Source organism: Lepus europaeus, chromosome 3, assembly GCF_033115175.1.
Source record: "Lepus europaeus isolate LE1 chromosome 3, mLepTim1.pri, whole genome shotgun sequence".
Classification (NCBI taxonomy): Eukaryota; Metazoa; Chordata; class Mammalia; order Lagomorpha; family Leporidae; genus Lepus; species Lepus europaeus.
Genome location: NC_084829.1, coordinates 70,526,170 through 70,539,074, shown reverse-complemented (window position 1 = coordinate 70,539,074; position 12,905 = coordinate 70,526,170). Strand labels below are relative to the sequence as shown.

The 12,905-nt window shown below is 48.5% G+C and overlaps 1 protein-coding gene across 1 annotated transcript; it reads left to right on the top strand.

The window, feature by feature from the left end:
- Positions 1-853: 853 nt before the first annotated feature.
- LOC133756957 (KH homology domain-containing protein 1-like) lies at positions 854-2,571 on the top strand. The gene is made up of 3 exons (XM_062187576.1): positions 854-1,025; positions 1,178-1,360; positions 2,375-2,571. The coding sequence occupies exons 1-3, from the start codon at positions 920-922 to the stop codon at positions 2,545-2,547; spliced, it is 462 nt and encodes a 153-aa protein (XP_062043560.1). The 5' UTR covers positions 854-919; the 3' UTR covers positions 2,548-2,571.
- The last annotated feature ends 10,334 nt before the right edge of the window (positions 2,572-12,905 follow it).

Here is a 12,905-nt window from a genome sequence, read left to right as displayed (position 1 = left end):
TAAAGCCTCTGCTTTATTTATATGTTTTTAGATTTATTCATTGATTTTGAAAGGAAGAGGCAATTGGAACATGAAGTCTTCCATCTGCTGGCTTATCCCCCAGAGCTGCAATGATCATAGCAGGGCAAGGAAGAAGCCGGAAGCTTCCTCTGGGTCTCTAAGCTGTGTGCAGGGACCGAAGGACTTGGGCTGTCTTCTACTGATTTCCCAGGCATAGCAGAGCTGGATCAGAAGTGGAGCAGCCAGGATTCCAACCGATGCCCTTAAGGGATGAGGACTTGTAGGAGGTGGCTTTACCCGTGATGTCACAGCGCTGTCCCCAAGCATATCAGTTTTAAGCTTGAGCAATCACATAGGGAGTTTCCACGCTCTGCTCTGCGAAGTGGGATGCGGTATTCTGTTATCTATGAATACTGTTATTGTCTGAGTTTCAGATCATATTTCAGACCAGATTCTCATGGTGGGGGTAGGGGGAGTGCTTTCTCAAGATGCAATCTCAAGTGCTCTAAAATGGAGTCCCCACTGTCAAGGTGGTACTTCAAACTCTGGGGAGCCTATTCTGGAACCTTCCATCTCCAGCACTTTCCATTCTTCAGTCAGTTCTGTGGTGAGTGCCCAGCAGATGTACTCAAAATCCTTTGACTTAGAATTTAAAAAACCCTTTTTCCTGGGCATCAGAAAAGCACCACTGATAACTATACCTTGTATGGCATGAAAGGATTAAGGGAGTGGAGACCATGACTTGAAGGACTTCTTGGGAGGAGCTCCGGTGATTGGCTATTCTCTAGGGTGGGGCAGATGGGGTTGTCTGAGGCACCATATACGACGCCAGCCTGGGCCCTCCTTCACTTGCTAGGTCGTTTGTGGAGCAGTTGCCTATCCTTGCCTTGTTCTGAGTCAGGAGGGAGCAGTGGAGGCCATGGCCATGAGCACCCTCAGCCAGAAGCCGTGGTGGATGGAGCCTGAGAATTTTGATGCTCCGATGGTGGTTTACTTGGAAGAGGAGCAGGAGGAGCAGATATTTGGTGAGTGTGTGCTGTCCCCACCTCCGCCCCGCCTCTGTTCCCAGCTTCTGTACTGCCTTTCCCTGCACCCCACTGGTCCCAGCTCCCACCTCCAAGACCTCCGTTCTCCGGGGGCTGGAGCTTACACGTCCTCTCCCTGCTTCTGCTCACAGGCCACAGTGACGCCCACCTTCGCTGCATCGAGGTACACAGCCAGACCCTCATTCAGTTGGAGTCATGGTTCACGGCTACGGGTCAGACCCGCGTCACTGTCGTTGGACCACCTAGGGCTCGGCAATGGCTGATGGACATGATCTGGAGCCTGGGGAACCGGGACCCCTACCAGCAGGACCAAGGTAAGTGTTCCTGGTATAATTGTAGTTGGGGTGTTTGACTTTTTAAAGAAGTATTACATTTGTAAGACAGAAAATGAAGGGAGGGAGAGAGATCGATCTTCATCAGTTCATTAAGTTTGTGAATGGCTGTAGAGGTCAAGGCTGGGACAGGCAAACGTCAGGAGCCAGGAGCTTCTTCTGTCTACAACCTGGGTGCTCAGTATCCAAGCACTTGGTCCCTCCTCTGCTGCCCTCCCCAGCACCTAGGTGGGAGCTGGATCAGAAATGGAGCAGCCGGTGCTCCATCTGTGCTGTTATGTGATTCTGTCATTGTGACAGCAGATAACGCTCTGTGCCATGATGCCAGCAAAGGATTTTTTTCTTTTTACGGATTTTTTTTTTTTAATTGAAAGGGAGAATTAGAGTGAGGTGCAATGAGTGACACAGAGAGAGAGAGAGAGAGATGGAGAGAGAGTGATTACACTTCCATCTTCTATTCAATCCTCCAATGGTTGGCATGGCCAGAGTGGGGAAAATTGGAAACCAAGATCCTGGAACTCCATTCAGGTCTCCCCTATGGCTGCAGACACCCAAGGCTTTGGGCCATCTTCCTCTGCTTTCTCTGGTGCATTATCAGAGAGCTGATTTGGGGGTGGAGCATCCAGGACTTGAACCCACTCTCCTATGGGATGCCAGCATTGTAGATTATGGCTTAAACTGTTTTGCCACAATGTCAGTCCTGTATGAGGTCATTAAGATGGGGTTCTAGCAGAGCTGGATGCTGTCATCTGTTGTTGAAGAATCACTTAGGTGACTGGGACTCCTGATTGTCCCCTGAGTCCTGGCAGGGATGGTGACCCCATCCAAGGTCATTTGTGAGGCCAGAGGTCACTGAGGGAGGAGAACATGTTGGGGAGTAGCCATTGGGTCTCGTGGGAAGGCCTGGGCCGGGGTGATTCGCTCTTCAGCAGTGTCCCTGTGGTGGTCCTGGCCTGGTGGCGGAGGTCCTCCCCAGCTCTGACATTCCCTCCACAGGCCGCGAGATGCTGCATCGTGTGCGGAGCCAGCCACTGACCCAGCAGGACCTGGCCAGCTGCTTCCGAGTGCAGCCCAGCACGGGCGACCTGTCCCTGGCCACCAGGATGAGTGGGAACATCTCTCTCGGGCTCCCGCCGGCTTCCCCTCTGCCTCGGTTTGGTTGTTTTTGACTCCAAGGAATTCACTCCATCCATCGTGAGGACTGTTAGCCCATAAGATGCTGAGTTGGGAGGAAAGATCTTGGCTTTGCCCTTGGTGAAGATGTTTGAATTCTAGGTCCCTCTCAGATTATGCAGCTATGCAATAAATCCCGTGTGATCTATAAAGCTTTTAACCTGTGATGTTTTTGTTGGGTTTTTAAAACTTCTAAAGAGATTCTGTGAGCCATTTGTGTGCTGAGATCTGGGTACCTGTGCTGACTGTGTGAAAGCCCAGCCCAGGGACAGAGCAGCAGCAGACAGCACTTCCAGAGACTGCTTCTCTCAAACTAGGAACCTTGACCAGGCTTCTCTGTGTTGATCACAAAAGTGGACTCCTTACTATTGTAACAAGCCTGAAGTAGCCAGTGGTAGTAATAATTTTGGAATAATTTTGGAAAAAAATTTGACATTCGGATTGACACTCAATTACAAGGCGGGGCCAAAATCCATCGAAAGACATGATTTGCAATCCTTTATTCTATCTGGCTTGTTCTAGATAAAACAAAAAAGCTATCCTGAAGGGTGGGTTAGGTAACTTCTTTTGTTTCTTATTTTTTTTTTAAAAATAGGAGATGTAGCTTTTTTTTTTTTTTAAAGATTTATTTACTTACTTGAAAGTCAGAGTTACACAGAGGGAGAAGGAGAAGCAGAGAGGTCTTCCATCCACTGGTTCATTCCCCAATTGGCAGGAGCTGTGCTGATCCAAACCAGGAGCCAGGAGCTTCTTCCGGGTCGCTCGCTTGTAGATGCAGGAATCCAAGAACTTGGGCCATCTTCTACGGCTTTACCAGGCCACAGCAGAGAGCTGGATCAGAAGTGGATCATCCGGTACTTGAACCAGCACCCATATGCGATGCCGGCACTGCAGGTGGTGGCTTTACCCACTAGGCCACAGTGCTGGCTTCTACTTATTTTTATTTTTAAAGTTTTATTTTATTTATTTGAAAGAGTTACAGAGAGAGGTAGAGACGGAATGAGAGAGGTCTTCCATCTGCTGGTTCACTCCACAAATGGCTGCAATGGCTGGAGCTGTGCCGATCCAAAGCTAGGAGCCTGGAGCTTCCTCCGGGTCTCCCATGTGGGTATAGGGAGGGGCCCAAGGACCTGATCAATCTTCAACTACTTTCCCAGGCCATAGCAGAAAGCTGGATTGGAAGTGGAGCAACAGGGACTCAAACTGGTGCCCATATGGAATGCCAGCACCACAGGTGGCGGCCTTACCCGCTATGCCACAGCACTGGTCCCAGAAATTTACAGTTCTGCTTGCAATGTTACTGACCCTACTTGGCCATTTCCTCAACAGCAGTGGTTACTTTGGAAGCTGGACTGTATTACTATTTTATTTGAGTGGCGGAGTTACAGACAGAGGGAGGGAGAGATAATTTACTTCTGCATGGCATTCTGTTTATTGTCTATTGCCTATTTTTCCTAAATAGAATTTAAGATCTAGGAGGACAAGGAACTTTGTCCATGTATCCCAAAAGCCTAGACTAGAACCTTGGCACATGGTAGGCACTCAAATGTTTGTTGAGGAGCCAGTGCTGTGGCACAGCAGGTTAAGTCTTTGCCTATAGTGCTGGCATCCCATTTGGGTACTGGTTCGAGTCCTCGAAGCTCCACTTCTGATCCAGCTCCCTGCTAATATGCCTGGGAAAGCAGCAGAAGAGGCCCAAATCCTTGGGCCCCTGCACTCATATTGAGACCTAGAGGAGGCTCCTGGCTTGGGCCTGACCCAGATTTCTCTCTCCTCTCTCTCTCTAACTCTGCCTTCCTAAAAAATAAAATAAAACAAAAAATAAACTGCAGTCAGTTTTTCCATAAGAAACGAAACTATGACAGAAAGATGGATTCTGGAAGATGTCATTTTCACCTAAGGCACTTTCTGTATTTTGAGCACTACAAAATCTTACTCAACAATATTTTTTTACATGAACATGACCTAGCTGATATTCAGTTATTGGTTAGGCAAAAAATTGTTCCAAGTAGAGAATATATTTTGTTAAGGCCTAAGGTGACATTTTTCATTGGGAAAATATGAAATCTTGTACCTTTAGAACAGAAAATAACCAAGTAAGCTAAAAAATGTAATCAGTCTTTTAATTTTTAAAAATTTTTTAATTGAATTGAATTGAATTTTTTTTTTTTTGACAGGCAGAGTGGACAGTGAGAGAGAGAGACAGAGAGAAAGGTCTTCCTTTGCTGTTGGTTCACCCTCCAATGGCTACCACGGCCGGCATGCTGCAGCCGGCCCACCACGCTGATCCGAAGCCAGGAGCCAGGTGCTTCTCCTGGTCTCCCTTGGGTGTCCAGGGCCCAAGCACTTGGGCCATCCTCCACTGCCTTCCCAGGACACAGCAGAGAGCTGGCCTGGAAGAGGAGCAACCGAACTAGAACCCAGCGCCCATGTGGGATTCCGGCGCCAAAAGCGGAGGATTAGCCAAGTGAGCCATGGCGCCGGCCCCATTTACTATTTTTTAAAGATAATTTTCTACACTGAATCTGAATTTTTAAACTAATTTTTAAGCTAAGTGGTTGTTTTATTTCACCAAAGGATTATATTTTCAGGAAGTGAATATCAACATGCACACAAAGCTAACCAGAAGCCTGTCTTTCTCAAGGTAGAAATCCAATGATCCAACGCTCCTAACACTATTGACATAAATGTTCTGAAACTGGAGGTTTTTTTTTTTTTTTTTTTTTTTTTTTTTGGCTTCCAACATAAAGGCCACACCAAGGCACCTAAGGAAAACAATAAGCGATGACATTTTGTTGTTTACCCCAGGACCCCCTAAGTCCAGACATTGACACTGAAGTGCAGCCTCACAGGACAGATAGAAACAGGCAGTCGGACGCTTGGTCCTCAGAAGCAATGGCAGTAAAGCTGGATTCTTGGTAATGTTTGTCCACTTGAAAACGTCAGGTGGGAGACAACTGCCTCCGGCAGCCAGGGCGGGAGGTGCTCTCTGCACACTGACTTTCCCAGAGGTTGAATTCTGACTGGTCCCTCCCCCCGCCCCGGGGGTGGGGGTAGAAAGAAATCGTTGTCTGCCTCCTTCCAGTTCTTTCCTCGGACAAAAGATGATCTCTTCCGGGAGAAGAAACCCAGTGAGAATTAGGGAAGGGTGAGGAGGGAGGAAGTGAGAGAGAGACTGGGGGGGCGGGGGGTGCGGGGAGAGACTGGGGTGGAGACCGGACAGAGGAGAAAGGGAGGAGGGAGCAGGCAGGGAGGGCCCAGGCTTTTGTCTCCCCACCCTGTGCCAAGTGCTCGCCCAGGAGATGCTCGTGTGGTCTCTAGGGTGTCTCACAAGGGGCCACCCAGCGCTCCCTCTCATTCGCAGGCTGCCACCACCCAAATCCAAGTATGCTGAGAAGGAAAGTTTGTTGGACGACACCTGCGCCAGGACCTGGTGGGTGGGACGGGCTCTGGGTCAACGTTGCTCTCCTCCAGCCGGCCAGTTGCAGACACAGGGGTTCTCCCAGGCCGCCACATTTGGGGGAGCCTCCTGCTGCACAATGGGCTTGTGCGGGCACGGGAGGGTTTCCTGGTCCACTCGGGTTAGCCACACCCTCCTTGAGGAGGGGCCCGGAGCTCTGCTCTGAGCCGAGTCCAGGGACCTGCCCCTGAAAGCCTCACCCTGAGGCTGCTACTGCAGAAGGAGAGGTGGAAGAGCTGGGGGAAGGGCGCCATCTCAAGCTGTTTTTTTTTTTTTTTTTTTTTTTGACAGGCAGAGTGGTCTTCTTTTTCCGTTGGTTCACCCCCCAATGGCTGCTCCAGCGGCACACTGTGGCCCGCGCACCGCACTGATCCAAAGCCAGGAGCCAGGTGTTTCCTCCTGGTCTCCCTTGCGTGTCCAGGGCCCAAGCACTTGGGCCATCCTCCACTGCCTTCCCAGGCTACAGCAGAAAGCTGGACTGGAAGAGGAGCAACCGGGACAGAATCCGGCGCCCTGACTGGGACTAGAACCTGGGGTGCCGTTGCCGCAGGCGGAGGATTAGCCAAGTGAGCTGCGGCGCCAGCCTCAAGCTGATTTTTATCAATAAGTTTTTGAGCCACTAGTCCTAAACGTGAATTCAGAAAACCCTGCCAGCTCTACCTTCAAAATACAGCCCCAATCACATGTGTGCTACTGTGTGCACCCACTAGCACTATTGTCTAATACATACCTTAATATTTTCTAAAACCCAGTCTCAGGTCTGATGGAGCAAGGACAAAAATCTTCAGATCCATGTTGTCCTCTCACCTACATAACAGCAAGCAGACCCTCATTTCTCTCTCTGCCTTGCTAATACAGCCCCAGCCCGCCTTGTCCAGCCCTGCTCTGCCTGCACTGCTGGACACACCAGATCAGAAGAGTCCAGCTGTGGGCCTGGGCTCTCCCCTCTCCTCCCAAGCTCCCTCCCCCCAACTCAGCAGCTCAGCCCAAACCCCTCCCAGCTCCCACTGTAATGGCAAAAGACCTTTAGAACAAGCCCAAGCTCTCCCTCTGTCTCTGCAGCCCAGCTTTCGCTCAGACCCCCAAGCTCATTCCCGCCACTTATATACTATGTAAACCACTAGCCTGTTAGGGAAGGGGCTCTCTCCACTGTGTGTTTGCAGGCAACTCTTGGCCATGTGTTCACTGGGAGTGAGCCCCTCCCAGACTTTATTCTTCTGAATAAACCTGCTCTGGCTGTGGCTTCATACTCTCTTTTCTTTCCTGTCAAGGTCCAAAAATAATATCTTAATATGTCTTTTGTTTGGGTTTCTTGGAATGGCCACTTTTTTTTTTTTTTATTTGACAGATTGAGTGAGACAGTGAGAGAGACAGAGAGAAAGGTCTTCCTTCCATTGGTTCACCCCTCAAATGGCCGCCACGGCTGGAGCTATGCCGATCCGAAGCCAGGAGCCAGGTACTTCTTCCTGGTCTCTGACATGGGTGCAGGTGGCTAAGCACTTGGGCCATCCTCCACTGCCTTCCCGGGCTACAGCAGAGAACTGGATTGGAAGAGGAGCAACCGGGACCAGAACCTGGGGCCCATATGGGATACTGATGCCGCAGGTGAAGGATTAACCAAGTGAGCCACGGAGCCGCCCCCCCCCACTCTTTTTTTTTTTTTATAGAAAGCTTTTATTTAATAAATATAAATTTCATAAGTACAACTTTTGGATTATAGAACTTCTTCCCCCCATACCTGCCCTCCCACCTCCAAACCATCCCACCTCCTACTCTCATCCCATTTTTCATTAAGATTCATTTTTAATTATCTTTATATACAGAAGATTAACTCTACTAAGTAAAGATTTCAGCAGTTTGCATCCACACAGACACATGAAGTATAAAGTACTGTTTGAAAACTAGTTTTACTGTTAATTCTCATAGTACAACACGTTAAAGACAGAGGTCCTATATGGGGAGTAAGTGCACAGTGACTCTTGTTGATTTTACTATTGACACTCTTATTTATGACATCGATAATCATCTGAGGCTCTTGTCATGAGCTGCCAAGGCTATGGAAGCCTTTTGAGTCCACAAACTCCGTCAGTATTTAGACAAGGCCATAATCAAAGTGGAAGTTCTCTCCTCCCTTCAGAGAACAGTACCTCCTTCTTTGATGGCCCCTTCTTTCCAGCAGGATCTCACTCGCAGATCTTTCATTTAGGTCATTTTTCACCACAGTGTCTTGGCTTTCCATGCCTGAAATGAGAATAGCCATTCTTTTTTTTTTTTCTTAAAAAAGATTTATTAATTTATTTGAAAGTCAGAGTTACACAGAGAGAGATGAGACAGAGAGAGAAAGAGAGAGAGGTATCTTCCATCCGATGATCCACTTCCCAACTGGCTACAATGGCTGCAGCTGCACTGATCCGAAGCCAGGAGCCAGGAACCTCCCCCAGGGTCTCCCACATGGGTGCAGGGGCCCAAGGACTTGGGCCATCTTCTACTGCTCTCCCGGACCACAGCAGAGAGCTGGACTGGAAATGAAGCAGGCGGGTCTCAAATCAGTGCCCATATGTGATGCCGGTGCTTCAGGCCAGGGTGTTAACCCGCTGCGCCAAGCACCGGCCCCGAGAATAACCACTCTTAGCAAACTTAATTGCTCACTCAATACATAAAGGAATACATAAAGAAAAGAGTCATATTCCTAGGTTTGGTTGTTGTTCTCCAAATTTTGAGTAACTCAAACATATTCTCAGTGTTCTTCTGGTTATCAAAGTTAGAATAACATAAAAAAAACACAAATCAAAGTGAAAGGGTTTTCTTCAAGTTAATTATAAGACGTGTACTTCTAAAGTTAAAGTGGTCTCTTGCTTATTATTATTATTATTATTATTATTATTTTTGACAGGCAGAGTTAGACAGTGAGAGAGACAGATAGAAAGGTCTTCCTTCTGTTGGTTCACTCCCCAAATGGCCGCTACGGCTGGCGCGCTGCGCCGAACCAAAGCCAGGAGCCAGGTGCTTCCTCCTGGTCTCCATGCAGGTGTAGAGCCCAAGCACTTGGGCCATCATCCACTGCCTTCCTGGGCCACAGCAGAGAGCTGGACTGGAAGAGGGGCAACCGGGACAGAATTGGCGCCCCAACCGGGACTAGAACCTGGCATGCCGGCACCGTAGGTGGAGGATTAGCCTAGTGAGCCGCGGCAGTGGCCATGTCTCTTGCTTATTATATAGGCTAACAGTAACTGTCATCACATCGATTTTACAAAAGACTTTGTCAATTATCAGCTAGTAACTTTCTTTTTTTAAAAATTTTTATTTTATTTATTTGAAAGACTTACACAGAGAGGTCTTCCATCTGCTGGTTCACTCCCCAATTGGCCACAATGGCCGGAGCTATGCCGATCTGAAGCCAGGAGCCAGGAGCTTCTTCTGGGTCTCGCACGTGGGTGCAGGGGCATAAAGACTTGGGCCGTCTTTTACTGCTTATCCCAGGCCATAGCAGAGAGCTGGATCAGAAGAGGAGCAGCCAGGACTCGAACCGGCGCCCTTATGGGATGCTGGCGCCCCAGGCCAGGGCATTAACCCATTGAGCATCAGCGCTGGCCCCCAGCTAGTAACTTTCATAACACACTTCATCAGTAAGTGGAAGTCCCTGGATGGGTATACCCAGCCTCATTCTCTCTCATGCACCTGTTCTTCTTATTTGTAGAGGGAGCAGTCTTGAAGGCTGCCACAAAACACCGGAATTAGAGGAAAGATTTATTGTCGGGTGGGGGAAGCCCGACAGGTCGGGGGAGAGGGTGAGAGAGTAAGAGAGAGAGCACGTGCTTGGGAATAGGTCCTGTTAAACCTTTGCAAGGGGGCAGGCAGGGAAGTAGAAGCAACAAATTCCATTAGGGTGGTTGGGCCATTTGGTTACCTGGCTTCCAGCAATGGTGGTGGGGGCAGAGCCTAGGATGGTGTCTGGGGCATAGATGGTGCCACAGATAAGATGCACCATTTTACTAACAAGTCCTGTTGAATTGTCCTGTCTTCGGGACCAACCCATGCTCTGGCTAAGGTTATTGACTATCGCTTGTTATTGGCTTATACTATAAAGCTCAACTAGAATTTTTGAGTATTTTTCCAAACTACTTTAGAATATGTGCTTCTCTATGAAGTTCAATCAGCTCAAATGGCTGCATTATCCTTCCCCACTCAAGCTTGCCTGCTAACAAGGGATTTAAAAACAAATATGGAGGGTGCGCCTTGTGACATAGTAGCTTAAGTCCCCACATGGGATGTCCTCATTTCATATGGGAGTGCCTTGTTCAAGGCCCAGCTACACTGCTTCGGATGCAACTTCCTGCTAGTGCATTCTGGAAGGCAGCCAATAATGGTTCTTATGCTTGGGCCCCTGCTACCCACCTGGAAGGAGTTATTGTCTCCTAGGTTCAGCCAGACCCAGCCCTGGCTGTTGTGGGCATTTGAGGAGTGAACCAGCAGGTAAAAGATTCTTTCTCTCTCTGCCTTTCAAGTAGATGAATATAAATTTTAAAAAAAATCAAATATTTATGCAGGCGGTAGGTATGCTACTGGGTTTGTCTATTTCAGATAACTTAGAAAGTACAGTTGTTTTCTGACCTCTGGTGGAAATCCCATTAAAAATGGCAAGAAGTTAAAGGACTTTTAGCAACTTTGCTGTTACATAAACGGTAGCCATGTAGAAACAAGTGGAGACTCATTCAAGGTGCAGAGACTGAATTCTGAGCACGCAATTCATTTTACCACTGTGCTAAACAAGTGGTACTGACCAAAACAATTGCCCCTTCGTTGGTTTGTATGTTTGGGTCATTGCTTGCTTTTTTACAGGGTGGATCAAAGCTGTTCCTGATGGACAGCCAAGGTTCTGATGATAAAATTGCTTGCTGGTCATTTTGGACCTAAGGAATTCTAACATTTCTCAGTGATGTGGGGCACACATTTCACGGTGGCTGTCACTGAAGAGTCATTTTGGAGTGTCTTTTAATTAAAGTTCTCACTGTCTCAAATGAATATTTGGGAAAAAATACTTTCTTTCTTTTTTTTTGGACAGGCAGAGTGGATAGTGAAAGAGAGAGAGACAGAAAGGTCTTCCTTTTTGCCTTTGGTTCACCCTCCAATGGCCGCTGCGGACGGCGCATCGCGCTGATCCGAAGGCAGGAGCCAAGTGCTTCTCCTGGTCTCCCATGCGGGTGCAGGGCCCAAGCACTTGGGCCATCCTCCACTGCCCTCCCGGGCCATAGCAGAGAGCTGGCCTGGAAGAGGGGCAACCGGGATAGAATCCGGTGCCCTGACCGGGACTAGAACCCGGTGTGCCGGTGCCGCAAGGCGGAGGATTAGCCTGTTAAGCCACGGTGCCGGCCAAAAATGCTTTCTAAAACTCAGCTAGAGAATATTCTCTAAGACTCAACCTTCCAGGGCCTGAGAATTGCTGTTGGCCTTGATGCCAATGAGATCAGCTCCTCCTGGGACCCAGGCCTGTAGGAGTTCCCACCTGAACGTGCATCCTGTGATAACACAAGCACTACAATGACCGACTGCGTGTCTAGGTTTTTCACCAGTAGGTAAGAACAGTCTTCCTCCAAACAGCCGCTGAATGAACCTCTATGATTAAAAATCTAGAGACTGAGTCCTTTGGAAGAAACTAAACCTGAAATTCTGAGGAAATACTAAGCTTGGCCTCCATGGAGGGGACTTCACTGGGAAACTATAAATGGGATTCCCCAGAGGCATGCTCCTTGGAAGCATTCCAACAAACCAAGTTCTTTGGATCGAGCTGCTGATGACACACAGTAGGCTGTTTCACTCACTAAACCAAGACATTTTTTCTGATGATCTCTGCCTGCCTTTAAAATGGGCCTTATCAGCTATGGTGCCCTCTACAGGCTAAGCGATAGCTTTCAAGATTCAGAAATCTTCCCATTTTATCTCAGTCTCCTGTCGCATTTCTCTGCCAGCTCAGGAAACGCGAAACTTCCGTGTGTTTTTCAGACTATATCTTACCTATTATTTTATTGTTATTTTTGCATTCTAAACCTAGATTTATTCAACACAATTCTTTCATTCTACATAACAAAGTACAAACAGAAATTTATCTAAAATGCTACAAAGTTACAAAACTCAAAATGAACTTTATAGCACCCATTGCACAACAAAAGCCACACCAAAAAAAAAAAAAAAAACAAAAAGAAGAAAACAACCAATGAATGGGTTCGGTGCTGTGGCATAGCAAGTAAAGCCACTGCCTGCAGTGCCAGCATCCCATATGGGTGCCAGTTTGAGTCCCAGCTGCTCCACTTTCTATCCAGCTCTCTACTATGGCCTGGGAGAGCAGTACAAGATGGCCCAAGTCCTTGGGTCCCTGCACCTCAAGGTGGGAGACCTTGAGGAAGCTGCTGGATCCTGGACTTGGATCCTTTCAGCTCCAGCCATTGTGGCCATTTGGGGAGCGAGCCAGCAGATAGGAGACACCCCCCCCCCCCCCCCGCCGCCTCTATTTCTCTCTGTGTGACTCTGCCTTTCAAATAAATAAATAAATCTTAACAACAACAACAACCCAGTGTACGTGCTGTCCAGGAAATTGGCACAGTCGTCCTGAGTGGCAGGTGTGATGACCCTGCAGAACAGGCTCTCAGATCACGCTCCCACATCAGGGAGTGAGGGGGGTCATGGAGTGAGGGCGTGAGTGAACGTGGAGAGACAGAAACACACTCACGGCCCTCCCTGCCGCAGACTGCAGTTGGCTGCATGGTAGCCCAGGCCCGGGTCTTGACGGCGCAGCAAGGGCAAGGGTGCCAGCAGGGCATGGATGGCCCCAGGTCACCTGCAGAAATGTAAGTAACTTGCTCCACCCCGCTGGCTTTGTTACTGAAAGGACTCTCAGGA